Below are 17,500 nucleotides of genomic sequence, written 5' to 3'. Positions count from 1 at the left end.
AAAGTTAATGAACTGTTATGAAGAGTAGCAAGGTGTTTAAATTTTCACAGAAATGTCCTTTGTTTCCTTGTTAGAAGAGAACACACAGTGTTTTTTTTTATTATATTTATGGCTGGTTGTATAGTTACAGTCCCTTCAGATCATTATATAGTTAGGACTAACCTCCTTGGCTATTGTAAGGTGAATAACAGATGGTCCTTACGTCTTCCCACACATGCACGCCACACACACACACACACATATATATATATATATATATACCCACATACATATATATATATATCAAATATATATATATATATATATATATATATATATATATATATACATTTATATATATATATATATATATATATATATATATATATATATATATATATATATATATATATATATATGTTTTACTATCTCTGTCAGACTTTTTGGTTTCAATAGTAAAAAAAAAGACATTTTTCTGTATTTATAATTTATATGAATATAATTATAAATAAAGAAAAATGTCTTTTTTTTTTACTATTGAAACCAAAAATTTTTTTTACTATTGAAACCAAAAAGTCTGACAGAGATAGCAAAACAATTTCAGACCGTAGTAAAAGGAACAAAATATAATTTCCCTGAGGGTTATATCCTAAATTATCCTTTTTCACGTACCATCTGAAGTTTCATTCAAGAAAAGACATTAAGAAAACAGTATCTTTCTCGTATTCAGCCATCATAAAATGACTGCGGTTTAACGTTTTAGAAATATATTCTCTTAATGGAAATTCTTGACACTTTGTAAATAACATTCTTTAATTGACAATCTTTTAAATGGTCTTTACTTGACTTTTACATCGCACGTACCCTCTGTAATTGGTCAATTAGGCCTGTTCCTTTGATACAGCAGTGGTCGCGCTAAGCTTTCTTTTTAAAGCACCAGCTATATCAAAGGGATAAGAAACAATAAAATAGTTTACAAGTTCCAAGAGTAAAAGAGTAAAAATTCAAATAAAATATAAGAGAAAATAAATATGACAGAGCTCCTTTGTGTACAAAACCCAACATAGTTCAAAAACTAGTACAAGTGATAACAGGGACAACAGTATTTGGATTTCTACTCGTCACCAGTGTTGAACACAACGAGGCCTATTTCGTTGCATAATTAATTAGAAATTCAAGGAAAAAAGGCAATCAAAATGATTTAACGAAGTGAAGAAACTAAACTGTTAGAAATTATCTTAGGGGCACACTATCTTAATTTCTACATTTTACCAATGTTGGATACAACGAGGCTTATTTCGTTGCCTAATCCATTATAAAACGAACCGAGAAAACTCAATCAAAACAATTTATCACAGAGAAAGACTAAACTGTTATAAATTATCACAGGGGCATCACTGTCTTGATTTCTGCATGTTACTTGTGTTGGACTCAACGAGGTCTATGTCGTTGCTTAATCCACTAGAAACTCAAGCTAAAGAAGGCACTCAAAACTTTGTATCTTACAAAACAAACTAAACTGTTAGAAATTATCACAGGGGCAACACTATCTTGATTTCTATATGTTATTAGTATTGGACACAACGAGACCTATTTCGTTGCTTAATCCATCAGAAAATCAATCGAGAAAATGCAATCAAAACAATGTATCAGAGAAAAAAATACTAAACATCAAAACTTTTTTTATATCTCACAGACACTCGACCTGTTTCATTGGCTATAAACAGACCAGCAACGAAAAGGTCTTACATTTACCCCCAATCCTCTTTCCAGAGTCTTCCTCAGTCTTTATGGAGGGTCATCACGGCCGTTTTACGACCGGTGTGGAGGTCGGGAATGAAATAGCGTGTGGCGCAGGTGAGAGATTGGAGTGAGAACGGCGATCGAGAGGGATTTGGGTCATGGAACCCAGCCATTCGCCGAGAATGGACGTCCTAGGTCTTTACAGAAAGGACAGTAAAGGCTTAGTTACACGAATGTTTACCTTTGCTGCCTTGGGGTATTTAAGCTGCCAAAACGTTCCCTCAAAGGACCATTATTTTGCACATCTGAGGGCAATTCTCAAGTCCGGTGTGTTCATTTGGGCAGTATCATACTGCAGTAACAACGGGCGGTTTCTATGTGCCCAACAACATTGAATAACTGATGCAAAGAAGTTGATAACATGCTAAAATTTGCCAGAATATGCTACGAACACCCTTTCGCAAAATACCAACTATATTATTTAATCTAAATTCAGAGAAGCTCGTAAACTTTCATGAAGAATTTTCCTAGTACTACTCGTAGGTCTTCTTAAAAATACCACTGGATATCTCGTGGCGTATTATGACCTTTGGTGACCTCTTCGTCTTTCGCAGTTTATCAGCAATACTTCATAAAGAGCGTTATGAATTTCTGGCAAATTATAACGGAGAGTTTACGCTGTAAACTATTTCCTTTGGGATTAAGCCAAACTATTTGTTACTCCTAAGGTGAATTTACAGGTATCTCTTGATTTAGTAAACAAACAGCTGTTGTCTTGAGATTTTTGGTAATCCTGACGTGATATGAATGTCATACTTTATCACGGATAAGAATCTAATACAGCATCTCTCTGCTAATATATCAGAGTCCGAACTGAAATTCTTAAACACGTCCTTTGGTTAAGGTATACACAAGTCAAGAAGGGCTAGCATTTCAGAGCGAGAGATTAAATCCAAATGCTGAACTTACTCGTTTCAGTATTCAACTGAAAATAAATTATTCAGTAATTATAAGATTTGTCATAGTTCCCATTAAGGAATTATGCGAAATAATAATAATAATAATAATAATAATAATAATAATAATAATAATAATAATAATAATAATAATGAGCTAAACTAATGAATATCAGTGATGAAGTACCGTACCAAAGAAGAGGTCGGATTCTAACAAGTAAAATATTGACTTCAGCATTCATATGACCTAATTATTTCCTAGTTAAAAACAGATTGATTATTCATTGTAAAACAAATTTTCTCTACGAAATAACAAATATCATGACCCATACCCATTGCTAACAGACTTTGATTATTGCTATAAAATCAATTTGTTCTGTGAACTTCAGTAATACCAAATAACCTTAGTATATGAAGGATAGCAAGGAAGATTTTCCCCAATGCTAACGTTAATTCTTAGGATACGTCCAAACTACAGTAAAACATGTCATAAACACACGTGGGAGACTTATCGCATACATATCACAAACAGGTTGAAAACATGTCAACGACTTTTAGTGGAGAATGAATCTTTGGCAAATGCTGGATAACCTTATGAAGCCCTGGCTTGGACTACCAATGAGTCGTCAGCTTGTATTCAACCTGTTTGCGAGATAACCGTATGAGGTACTGGTTAGGGCTACCAATGAAATCGTCATCTTGTATCTGACCTGTTTGTGATATGTGCGACAAACTGCCGACATGTGTTGCCGACATGTTTACAAAATGTATAAGACAAATTGTCGACATGTTTTCAAACTGTATGAGACAAGTTGCCAATGTGTGTTTCCGACATGTTTTCAAACTGTATGAGACAAGTTGCCAACGTGTTTCCGACATGTTTAACAACGAAAGAACAGGGTTTCCTGACCTTGGAACGACCACAGGGAGACGGGATGGCGTGCCCACGGGTGACGTAGGAGACACCACTAAAAGAGGAGCATTGAACGGAGGGTATGAGTAGGTGTTCTGGACTTGGCTGCTGCTGCTGCTATTGTTGCTGACTTTCCTGACGACACCGTCAGTGGGGCTGAAGATGCAGTTGTGTTTTTGTGGAGAGACAATTGCTGGCGAGTTCTTCAGACGCTCGTTGCGCATGCTCATCTAGCGAGGCAGAAAACATGGATGTATTAGGAGCTAAATAAATAAGTATACCTTAGTTTAACCAGACCACTGAGCTGATTAACAGCTCTCCTAGGGCTGGCCCGAAGGACTAGACTTATTTTACGCGGCTAAGAACCAACTGGTTACCTAGCAACGGGACCTACAGCTTACTGTGGAATCCGAACCACATTATAGCGAGAAATGAATTTCTCTATCACCAGAAATACACCTCTAATTCTTCATTGGCCGCCGGGAGATCTGAACGCGGGCCCAGCGTGCTGGCTGAACTATGTACTGACCGGTCCAACGAGGAACTTGTATTGAGACATTTGGCATTTGTGGCAAAAAGAGCTTGTTGAGCAAAATATTTCATTATTTTTACTGATATTAAGATCGTTGGAAGGAGTGGATATTGGCTTATTAACACGACGAAATTGTGCACTGATGCGAGTTTGGGTAAGAAAAACTCTGTAAATATATAACTATGTAAAATAGCATTTAATCATGAGTATCTTGTTTGTATGATCTTTGTTAATGGATTCTGAATACTTATTCATAATTTCCTTCAAGACGCAAACACCGAATCTAAATACACTGTACTCCTACTTTCATAAACTATCCCAACAATCCCTACCGTGGAAGGATCTCTCAGGGTATGGAGATCGTGCATTTATCCTACAGTTTATGGAATCAAACCATCATTTTTTCTTACCACTACTATTTTTGCCCCTTCATCAGCTGCCCTTATTTTCGGAATTAAGGTAAACCCTTCCCATCTAGTCGTGGGTTCTGCCAGAGTCATCAATGCAGACCAAGGACCACTGTGCAGCCCGGTAGATAAATCTTGCCCAGACTAAATTGCATTCTCCCAGAGTAGATGGAAGGTCCTTGGCAAAAAGCCCCTAGAGCTACAAATCCTCAGGAATGTTCGTGGGGAATATAAGTAAGAAGGATGAAGATATGCAGAAAAGTATGTCAGTGAAGTATCTGAACAGATTAAACAACTAATCAAAATGGATAGGTGTAATATCTTGCGCTGCAAACCAGGATTTCCATCGATACCAAGGTTTTCCAAAACTGGCTTAAATTACTAAGACCTTTATCATAAATGGACGAGGAATCTGAGAGTGTTGAGGAAGACTGAAGTTTGATTATATTGAGAGAAGAATAAGAAAAGAAGATGAAATTAGTTATAAAAGGATGGAATTCGGAATTGCTGAGAGTAAGATTAATGAGCGGGGTGACTTGAATGCAGAGGTATTGGAAAGAAAACTTGTAATTTAGAATTTTGGAAAAAGTGCAGAAAAGCTTGAAATTTAAAGCAGAATGCAGCATTAAAATCGACATGCTGTTCATTAGAAAATTAGGAAGTTTTTAGAATTTTTTTAACAATTAACAGATGAACAGGCCAGTCTTTAAATTCAGGGACCACCTCTTCTGAGAAAAATTTTATAACGCTCATGTGCTCACACGTATACACACACACACACACACACACACACATAAAGGAGGAAGGTAACGCTGACAAACGAGCATTTTTGTGTGTAAGAAGAGTTTGCGTGTTTGCACGACATTTGTTCAAGTTATTAGAGGCATGAGAAAGCAGATCAGCAGAGGAGGGGGGAATTTGTGCTGGAGACCCTTCTATGGATATTTCCAATAATCGATGATAATTAATTCTAATTAATCATGCTTACATTACACGCAAGTAATAAGCAGTATTTTCACGTAATTCTTCAAGAGCTTGTGAAGGCCAATGATTGCTTTCGGATTACCTGTGATTACTCCCCTTCTCAGGGGAAGGTGTAGAGAGCTCTCCGTGTTGTGTAAGAGTCTTGGGCGTGGAAAAGGGTTATCTGACGCTTTTTGTTGTTTCAAACAATCAGTTTTCAGTAGCGTTATGCATAAAGGAAGCATTCGTGGAGGGTCGTATCAAGTAAGAAATGTATATAGATGAATGTAATGCCTAAATGAATAAAGGAAGATCAACATAAAAATAGCGGTGTTTTGGTCTTCATCATTCATTGCGCTGAATAATGTCAAACTCAAAATAACTAGGGAAACGATTAACGGTTAACGGTTAAAAGAAACGTGAGCCCTTTGGATAGAAATGAAAAGACTGAATCACCAAAAGAAACTTATTAAAACAAATATGAGTTTCCACTGCATAAAACTGCAAATTAGAATCGCATCACAAATTTATGGACACCAAATGATCTATCTCTTTCTCGCTCTACAAATGAAAAATTTCTGTTTCCACTGCATAAAACTACAAATCAGAAACTCATCACAAATTTATAGACACCAAATAATCTCTCTCTCTCTCTGGCTATCTATCTATCTTTCTATCCATCTATCTGGATACATATCTATCTGAAATGAAAATGTCTGTGCTCCCACTGCATAGAAATGAGAATCAGAAACTCATCACAAATTTAAAGAAACCATTTAATCTCTCTCTCTCTCTCTCTCTCTCTCTCTCTCTCTCTCTCTCTCAGGCCATCTTTGTAGCAACCCATCTACCTAAAATATCTTGCTTTACGACAGTTATTCGCCGGGGCTTCGAAGCATAGTGATAAAACCCTCGTAAACTTCGCTCGCATGTGAAGTCCGAATTGGAAGGTCTGTATTGTTTTACCGAGAATCACCTTCCGATAGATAATGATTGAATAAGATGGGAAATTGCTAAGATTATTTTCTGTCACGATTCGATTCATGAGTTCGATCGAGTTTTTTCATCTTCTTTCTTCTTCTTCTTCTTCTTCTTCTTCTTCTTCTTCTTCTTCTTATTATTATTATTATTATTATTATTATTATTATTATTATTATTATTTGTTGTTGTTTTTCTTCGTGTTATTTTATTTTATTAATACTCGTTCGTTAAGTTAATAGACCTATTGTTTTATCTGTTGTTATCTTCGTTGATTGGTCAATATATATATATATATATTATATATATATATATATATATATATATATATATATATATATATATATATATATATATATATATATATAGATATATATATATATTTATTATATAGTGAAAGACATTAGTGTGTTTTTGCTGGGGTTTCAGAACACTAAATCAATGTTAAATTATTTAATGACAATGTGATCTTTCATACAACATTGTAAGAAAAACATGCATAAAATATGTCTCACTAGAATAGAATATTGTTATAAATCCTTAAATGGAGGCGATACATACATTATATATAATATATATATATATATATATATATATATATATATATATATATATATATATATATATTATATATATATATATATATATATATATATATATATATATCGCCCAATCATTTATGGGATTTTATAAACAATGTTTCTATTCTAGTGAAGACAATTTTTATATGCATGTTTTTCTTACAATATTTTACATGAAAAGATCAAATTTACATTAAATACTCCATAACATTGATTTGATTGGACATTAAACCCTTTAAAAGGAAAAAACTGAATGTCTTTCAGTAAATCTCACTCCTACGCTTCTCTCTCACTATTATTATAAAATATCTTCACAGGTTTATTGTAGCAAGTATCCAAAATATGACCTGGGTAACTGAATTCCCTAACCTACTTTCTTCAACGTTCTGTAATTCGCTATGTAATCAGGACTAACAACACTGGAATACACCAACAACATTTGACGAAAACCTGTGGCAGGACACAGACCGAGATACAGACAAACAGACAATGATGAATATATATCTATCTTTTTCTCTTGGAGAAGGTGGAGATGTATATACATCTTATACACTTGGCTACTGTTGGGTAAACATCTACAAAGTCCCTACTTTATACCTCAAGTCGTGAAACGTGACCCTTGTACACATAACGACCTTTGATGGCCGCTATGGGAATCGAGCTGAAGAGCCTTAGAGTCAATTATCTTAGCTATGGAGATGAAGTAAGAAAATGTTTCACTAATTACAATCAACATTTTATTTCATTTTGGGTCGTCTACTCCTTTGCCTGGACAATTCTGTTCACTCAGCATTGAAACAGAGACTTTCATATGCTTGATTCTTCTTCTCTGCTTGTGAATAAATTTATAATATATATATATATATATATATATATATATATATATATATATATATATATATATATATATAATATATATATATATATATAATATATATAAAAATTTATATATATATGAATTTATATATATATAAATATATAAATTTATGTATGTATATATATATATATACATACATATATATATATATATATATATATATATATATATATATATATATATATATATATATATATATATATGTATACACACACAAAACGAAGCTACCGGTTTTAAAGTTCGCTCGATAAATCAGAAAAATTTATAAATCTTTTCTAACGAATCAGTAAGTTTTTCCTCAGCTTTTCTAATAAGAGAATTTAGAATCTCTGGGAATGCCTACTTAATAAAGTGAATTAACCGTATAACAAAACATAAAAGATTTAATCATATCACTGATGTTAACTAATAACTTGCTATTCGAACTTTAAGTAATTGAAAACTATAGTTTATTGAAAAGCACAGCAACAAACGTATTCCTAGTTAAATCAAAATAACAACTGAAATCCTCCATTAACAGATATTATCTGGATATAACAGTCTGTTGGTCATTACCGAGCGATTATCTCTAAATGAATGTTGCCTGCAACGATATAATCACAAAAAAACATGAAATAAAACCCTTTGATTCCTGTTTAATCCAGAGTAATGAATTTGCTTCAATACTTTATTAAAGAGAGGCTTGTCCCCTTTTCTTTCTTTTTTAATTCTTTAAATCTTCAGCAGAAAACTCTGATGGATAGAGTCAACAGAGTATAAACCCAAGAGGCTCCAATGGAAATCGAGTCTGCAGAGGCATCTGCTAGGGAAAAGGTGACAATGAATTTTATATTATATTATTATTATTATTATTATTATTATTATTATTATTATTATTATTCAGAAGATGAAACCTATAGAGGTGGAAACAAGCACGTGAGGTCACTGACCTTATTGAGCTTGCTGCTGAAATTTGTGTCATTTTCTAGTGTCTGGTTTGAATTTCAAGGTCAAAGGACCCTCTGCATGGGCTTGTTCCATCTGTATAGGGGCTACCTTCTGAATAATAATAATAATAATAATAATAATAATAATAATAATAATAATAATAATAATAATACAATATTAATAGTAATTACTATCATTACAATGATTGTAATTGCTATGATCTGAATTAACAATTTCTTTTAAAAAGGGAATCAAAAGAGTTTCAATAACATAGTAATTTACAGATTCAAATTAACAATTTCTTTTGAAAATGGAATCAAAAGAGCCTCAATAATGATAGTAAGTGCTATGATTCGAATTAAAAAATTCTTTTAAAAATGGAATCAAAAGAGAGCCTCAATAATGACAGTAATTGCTATGATTCGAATTAACAATTTCTTTTAAAAAGTGATTCAAAAGAGAGCCTCAAAAATGATAGTAATCATATGATTCTAATTGTAATTTCTTTGCAAGAAGGAACTAGATTTCAATAATGAGTGTAAGTGCTATGATTCTAATTAACAATTTCTTTTATAAAGGAAATCAAAATAGCCTCAATAATGATAGTATTTGCTATGATTCTAATTAAAAAATTCTTTAAAAAAGTGAATCAAAAGACAGCCTCAATAATGATAGTAATTACTATGATTCTAATTAAATATTTCTCTTAAAAAAGGAATCAAAAGAGCATCAATATTGATAGTAATTGATATGATTCTAATTAAAACTTTTTGCAAGGAATCAAAGAACCAATCATGATAGTAATTGCTAGATTCTAATGAAATATTTTTTTAAAAATAATCAATGGAGCCTATAATGATAGTAATTGCTATGATTCTAATTAAATATTTCTTTTAAAAAGGGAATCAAAGGAGCCTCAATAATGATAGTAATTGCTATGATTCTAATTAAATATTTCTTTTAAAAAGGGAATCAAAAGATACTTAATAATGATAGTAATTGCTATGATTCTAATTAAAAATTTCTTTTAAAGCGGGAATCAAAGGAGCCTCAATAATGATACTGATTGCTATGATTCTAATTAAAAATTTCCTTTCAAAAAGGGAATGAAAGGAGCCTCAGTAATGATAGTAATTGCTATAATTCTAATGGAAAATTTCTTTTAAAATGGGAATCAAAAGATATTCTGTTTTGGAATCGCCGTTGTCAACGAGAATCGTCTTTGAAGTCTTGTTTGTGTGTCAGACATGAAATTACAAATATAAGATCATTCGATGATTACATTTTCAATGTTAGATGCGCGCGTGTTATTTTCCAAAGACGTAACAAGTACTGCATATGAATGTAGTACAATCACGCTACTGATTATATATGGTATTATGAAATATATATACGTGTGTGTGCGTGTGCATATAAATAAATACATATATGTATATATATACATATATATATATATATATATATATATATTATATATATATTATAAACATTAAATAAACATTAAACACAAACTACATGTATACAATATAGTATGTATGTATGTATATATATATATATATATATATATATATATATATATAAATACAAACAAACACATGTATATATACACACACATATATATATATATATATATATATATATATATATATGTATGTATGTATGTACGTATGCATATATAAAAATGTGTTTGAAAATTCGTCTACTGCAAACCTCCAAACCACCAAATAACAAACATGGAGCAAAGCTACATCGAATAAGAACAGCGAAGTTACATGACGCTCATCTCATCAAGCAGCAAAAGTCCTGGAGATCACGCGATGGAATTTTAACGAAGATCATTAACTCGAGCGAAAGGAAAGCAATTTATGATTTGACTTATGTCAGAGGTCTTAGATGCTAACGACACTCACGCAAATGAGGTCTGAATTGCTTTTTCGCTAGCTGGGTTCTCACGGAAGCACTGGGCTCAGCCAGTTGTCACATATGATTATTTTCATTTATGACATTCAACCCTTTGACAGCTTACAACAAAGGTTTCTTGTTAGACAATCATGCATCTATTTAGAATTTGTTTATACATATTACATTTCATACACATATTTTTTCATTTTATTCATTTCTGATATGTATAAATAATGTTAAAATTCCCTGTTACATTATCCTTTGCCTATTCATATCCCCCCATGCATTATACATGTCATAACTTCTATCACTATTTCTTAACATTCAGAATGATGGACACTGGCTGAAACTGTAAATTGTTCAGTCAATACTAAGACTTCTCGTAAATTCAAGACAATGAAAATATAGAATATTGGCAACACCCCACCCAAGCTAGGACCTCGGGTAACCAGACAGTGACTGCTGATGACTAAGCAGGTAGAGCTATGGGCTCCCCAAACCCTCCATTCCTAACTCACTGAGATGGTTAGATCCTGTTCCCGTGAAATCTAATCGAGCTTTGAGTGGGGACTGAATTTAAGACTAACATTGTGAGGTTCAGGAAATACCAGTTGAGCTATAATGAAACTAGGTCATTATTTATACACAGACGCACACACACGCACACAATATATATATATATATATATATATATATATATATATATATATATATATATATATATATATATATATATTGATGGCAATTGTAAAGAGTTTTGTATAACTATAGTTCAACAGGAAAAATTTAAAGAACTATGTATGGTGGTATGTGCTACTGTGCTTACATGTTCTAAAAGACAATCATGTATCAATTTTAATCCTGGAATTTGCCAACAATCATGAACATCAAAGGATTTTTCATTTGCTTAGCAAACAGGGCACTGAACATTATGAAGAATAAATGAGTTCATTTGCATGCTCGTGAAACCCACTGTGTGAACAAACGTAGAGGGAATTAAACTCTTTTCTGACAATTGCCTTTAATATAGGATGAAATATTATGTGGGAATCAATGATTTCAGAGGTTGCCAAATTTTTATGGCTATGCTTTTCCTGAAGCCTTAATATTCACTATACATATACATATGTCTGTGTGTATGTGTGTGTACGAGTGCTTTATAAGAAAATGAATACAGGGAAGAGGCCACAGGAACAGGAGAGAAAGAACCCAATAAGTTGGCAAACCGTGCGATCAATAGCTAGATAAACGATTGGAGATGACATTTAGGAAAGCAGATAGATGACCCAGGGGGGTCGATGATTGGGTTACCTTTGCACTGACCTTACAGCTCAGGCCCTAAAACGCCTCCGTAGCCCCGGGGCTTCCCTGGCTTTCATTTCCCTGAAAGGACAGCCCTAAATCGCCTCATTTTCCCTCGTACCTGCTCAGTCACATAGGAGTGACGTCGCCGTAGATCGAGAGTCCTTGAAAGTCAGTCAGGACACCCTTCATGAATTCGAGACCCGGGGGGGATGGGACAGAGCCTTCAGATCTCACGGGTGGGGGGAAGAAGGGAGAGGGGGAAGAGGCTGCCAAATATTTAGCCCAGGTAACCATTACCGTCTCCTGGGCTGAAAATAGATGCTCGAATAACCTGACTCATATTCACCGTCCCCGCTCCCCTATACACAATGACCTCAGGGATGGTTGGTATTGGGAGGGAGGGAGGGAGAGAGAGATGGACGGGTCGTGTTGATGGACATCCTGGTCTTAAAATAGCAGTTGTCCTCTTCATCATCTACAGAACTTCAGGAAAGAAGTGTTGCTTATGAAGCCTGACATCTTCCTTTGTTGACAAGTGTTGCTTTGGCGTTTGTTTATGATTGTAATCAGTCTATCAATAAAATTCATTGGAAATCTGTCATTATATTTATGTTTTTTCTAGGTAATTTTTGCCACATATATCTTTTCCATTCAATCCTCAGGTTTTCATACAACTGTTGTTTCATAACAAGAAATTTAACCATACAACTTTTTCCTTGCATAAATTGACACAGTCCTTCCCCTATAAATCCTTCTATTATCTTTTCAAGGAACCTTTCCAGATACATTAACTAATGTTATGGTCTAAAATCCCAAAATCAACTCATCACTTACCCGCTTACACAAATACTGTAATTGCTCATATCACCTATTCATGGATCTTTCCCGCAACCATACTTACTCATCCTGGTCAGCCACTCAGTCATACCTTCATAACCACAGCATAGCCACTTACTTGTAACCCCATCAACCCCCTAGGTGCAGTTTACTTTCAGGACAACAAAGGGCAAATTAGCCCCTGATTTAACATACGATAAAGTATCTTATAGCCTCAAAGCCTCATTTATTTGTTTGCGGGGCTTCTGTTCTACAAAAAAAGAGCTTTTACGTCACGTGCGCTCGAAGTACTAACAATTAATCTCTGTCGGTAGTTATAGGTTTCCATGTGAGGTTGCGTGTTCGGCTGCGTTAGAAGAGTAAGCAATATGGAATTTGATAAGGGCCCCTCCCGCCATTAGAGTACTAATTATATTGATCCTATAACCACCTCTCTCTCTCTCTCTCTCTCTCTCTCTCTCTTCTGTAGAGAAAGATTCACTTATTTTGTAAAACAATTATATGTTAACAGCAGTCGTTTCTTTTAATTTTCATAAAAGATGAGGATGATTATTATTATTATTATATTATCGTGGCCCCTTCTACAACATCCCATTATATATATATATATATATATATATATATATATATATATATATATATATATATATAAAATGAGATTCATTGTTAGTACTTCGAGTTAGAACGTGACGTAAAAGCTCTTTTTTGTACTATAAGATGTACTTATCGTACTACATCAGGGGCTAATTTACTTGGTATTGTCCTAGAGGAGTAAACTGCACCTAGGGGTTGATGGGGTTACAAGTAAGTGGCTATGCTGTGGTTATGAAGGTATGACTGAGTGGCTGACCAGGATGATACATGGTTGAGGGAAAGATCCATGAATAGGTGACATGAGCAAATTACTAGAGTATTTGTGTAACAGGCAAGTGATGAGTTGATTTTGGAATTTTAGACATAACATTATTAATAATGTATCTGAAAGGTTTATATATATATATATATATATATATATATATATATATATATATATATATATATTATATATATATATATATATATATATATATATATATATATATATATATATATATATATATATATATATATATATATAGAAGAATTTTCGTTCACACTCTACCAATCATTATAGATCATAACGCCTTGATAACGCTAAATTTCATGGTTCCCTTCCAAAACTTCCTCATCTCCTTATCAGAATGTTATCTATTTATTATACTTATCGATTTCTGCTAATGAGTACCATGGCTCTGCCAAGCTCAAGAAATTCTGGATGTTTAGACAAAGGCCATAAATTAAACGGCAAAATTTTTCTGAAACGTTTCTGATGTTGATCCAAAGCCTATTTCTACGTTTGCTTGAATTAAAACGTTTAAAATCCTATGAGTCTTGTTGGCATAGAAAGCTGGACACTCTGCCTTGAAGGTTGGTAGATGTGAGCCAGACTCAAGCTCGGATGAAAGCGAGGTTTCAGTTTAGGGTTTACGGTCGTTCCTTTAAACTATCTCAAACTTTCATGAAATGCCCAGAGGGCAAGTCCAAAGGAAACAAGAAAAGAATGAGGAAAAAGAATTAAGGAATGATAATATTTAACCACGCTGGCAACGGTCCACCTGCAATCTCATTAAGGAAAGTGTTATATAGCTAAGAAAAACAAAGATATGAAGAGCATTCTCAAAAAAGCAGTCATTAAGCAATGGATGGCCAACAGAAACTTGAACAGGACAGCCTAAAATTCTTAAAAGACAAAAAAAAAATTATTTCGTTTTTCTGGTCACTGGTTCTTTTCCGTGTTGGTAATTTTTTCTTATTTCTATAAAGATGAAGCATTTTTGCAGAATGTAGGAAAGGAAATAAGATGTCCAGCCCTGGGAGATTTGTATGAATAAAACTGAGGCTGATTACTTGTGACATCTGGTTAGAATAGCTGCCATTCATGAATACATCGCTGTTTTTTTTTTAAGTCTATTTTTCAAAACAAAAATAATAGAATTTACTATATGGAAGTTATGTTATATAAATGTAGCTTTCAACAACAACTGATCCAATATCAATATGACGAACTGGAATAAAATAAATGAATAACTCTCAGATTATAAAAATTTCTAAACAGTAGCTTTTTTTAATATATAACCAGGCAAGTCATCCTACTTTTGAAGGTTTGAAGGAGCATTTTGATAAGAAACGGTCCAGGATGGAGGACAAGAATCTTAGTAATATAACCTTTTGGAATAAAAGAGAGAGAGAGAGAGAGAGAGAGAGAGAGAGAGAGAGAGAGAGAGAGAGAGAGAGAGAGAGAGAGAATGTTACTGGAAAGCTATACAGGAGTTATTAGTGTAAACTGGCAGACGAAAAGTCAGATAAGATCAAAAGAATGAAAAACAAAATCAAATGAAACGAATGAGAGAGAGAGAGAGAGAGAGAGAGAGAGAGAGAGAGAGAGAGAGAGAGAGAGAGAATGTTACTGGAAAGCTATACAGGAATTTTATTAGTGTAAACTGGCAGATGAAAAGTCAGATAAGATCAATAGAATGAAAAACAAAATCAAATGAAACTAATGGAGAGAGAGAGAGAGAGAGAGAGAGAGAGAGAGAGAGAGAGAGAGAGAGAGAGAGAGAGAGAGAGAGAGAGAGAGAGAAAATGTTAGTGGAAAGCTATACAGGAGTTTTATTAGTGGAAACTGGCAGATGAAGTCAGATAAGATTTAAAAGAATGAACAGTGAAATCAAATGAAACGAATGGAGAGAGAGAGAGAGAGAGAGAGAGAGAGAGAGAGAGAGAGAGAGAGAGAGAGAGAGAGAGAGAGAGAGAGAGAGAGAGAGAGAGAGCCCGTGTCTCAATCGTTGATCAGAGAGGAACTATAATTACCAAAATTTTAGTTCCCGAGACTCAACTCGGAGAGAGAAACAGAAAAAGAAGAACGTGGGGATTATGTTATATATAAAGGCAATTTATCTCAATTTCCCTCGGTAATTTGCACGTCCTTTTCCTCTGATGAAGTAAATGGGAAGACGGAAGAATCATTATAAATCTTTCCCTTTTTGTCTTTATTTATTTTCCTTTATTTTTAACCGTTCGCTTAATTTTTTTTTTTATTTTTCAGTCGTTCAACAATCTTATCTGAAACTGTTTACCAGTTTAGAGTAATAGTTCCTATGTAAAATTTAGCATCATTATATATATATATATAGGCAGAGATAGAGAGATATATATATATATATATATATATATATATATATATATATATATATATATATATATATATAATATACTATATATATACATATATATACATACATATATATATATACTGTATATACAATATATATATATATATATATATATATATATATATATATATATATATATATATATATATATATAGAGAGAGAGAGAGAGAGAGAGAGAGAGAGAGATCCATTCGTTTCATTTGATGCTATTTTTATTCCTTTAATTTTACCTGACCTCCTATCTGCCAGTTCACATTAATAATTCCAGTGTGGCTTTCAGAAGCACATTATCTCTCTCTCTCTCTCTCTCTCTCTCTCTCTCTCTCTCTCTCTCTCGTTCTCATTTCATTCTCACTTTGATCTTTATTCTCTTTATTACCATCTGGCTTTGTATTTTCCAGGTAACACTAATAGTTCTAACTTAGCTTTTCAGTAACACAATTCTCTCTCTCTCTCTCTCTCGTTTGATCTCATTTGATCTTTTATTCCTTTAGTATTATGACACTAATAATTCTGATTTAACTTTCATTATCATACCTCTCTCTCTAACCATTTATTTGATCATATATTTTTTATTCCTTTTAATTTGATCTCACTATGCATTTTTCAGTTACTACTATATCGCTCATGACTGATCGGTCTTCAATCTCTCTCTCGACACGGTTCCTCAATCTTCTCTCTCTCTCTGTCTACATGTGAATATCTCTCAACTATTTATATTCCTTTTCGCTGTTCCCATTCTTGGTAAAAATAAGCGTGACCTTTTACCATCACGCCACACCAGTTCCATTCTTTCCTTAATAGCTATTTACTATTTATCAGTTTTAATCTTTATTTGTGAACTGTCTCCCTAATTGCTGTTAAAATCTTACTGATTAATTGGCAATGTTATCAAGGCGATAACATTTTGCGTGCACTAAGCCCCAGACGAGATAAAAAGTGGCTTGTTAATTGGGCAAGTGCTGATTTTAATTGGGCAAGTGCTGTTTTTAATTGGGTAAGTGCTGTTTTGAAAGCTAATTTGAGGAACATGATTTAAAAGCAAATGAGAAAGGAGTTGTAGGTGCAACTGTGGTAATAATTTCACTTAATTCCTATTTAAGAGAAGTTGTAATATATAACATTTTTGCAGACACAAAACTAAACTTGTATGAATTAAGATAAATTACTGTATTATTGTATTACTCTGAGTTATATGGTCGTTGTATTTGGTGGTATAGCTGGGTATAAAATGATAGAAGATTATATATATATATATATATATATATATATATATATATATATATATATATATATATATATATATATATATATATATATATGTGTGTGTGTGTGTGTGTGTGTGTGTG

At 33.1% G+C, this 17,500-nt stretch overlaps 1 protein-coding gene across 4 annotated transcripts in view; it reads right to left on the bottom strand.

The window, feature by feature from the left end:
* The window catches only part of LOC136835247 (uncharacterized), a 59,685-nt gene that overhangs the window by 21,668 nt on the left and 20,517 nt on the right, over window positions 1-17,500 (bottom strand). For all 4 annotated transcript variants that reach the window (XM_067098523.1, XM_067098521.1, XM_067098520.1 and 1 more), the window contains exon 2: window positions 3,589-3,821. In XM_067098523.1, the coding sequence (XP_066954624.1) occupies window positions 3,589-3,821 (233 nt within the window). The remainder of the gene's footprint in view (window positions 1-3,588; window positions 3,822-17,500) is intronic.

Source organism: Macrobrachium rosenbergii, chromosome 55 (assembly GCF_040412425.1).
Source record: "Macrobrachium rosenbergii isolate ZJJX-2024 chromosome 55, ASM4041242v1, whole genome shotgun sequence".
NCBI lineage: Eukaryota > Metazoa > Arthropoda > Malacostraca > Decapoda > Palaemonidae > Macrobrachium > Macrobrachium rosenbergii.
This window is presented reverse-complemented; position numbering and strand designations above follow the sequence as displayed.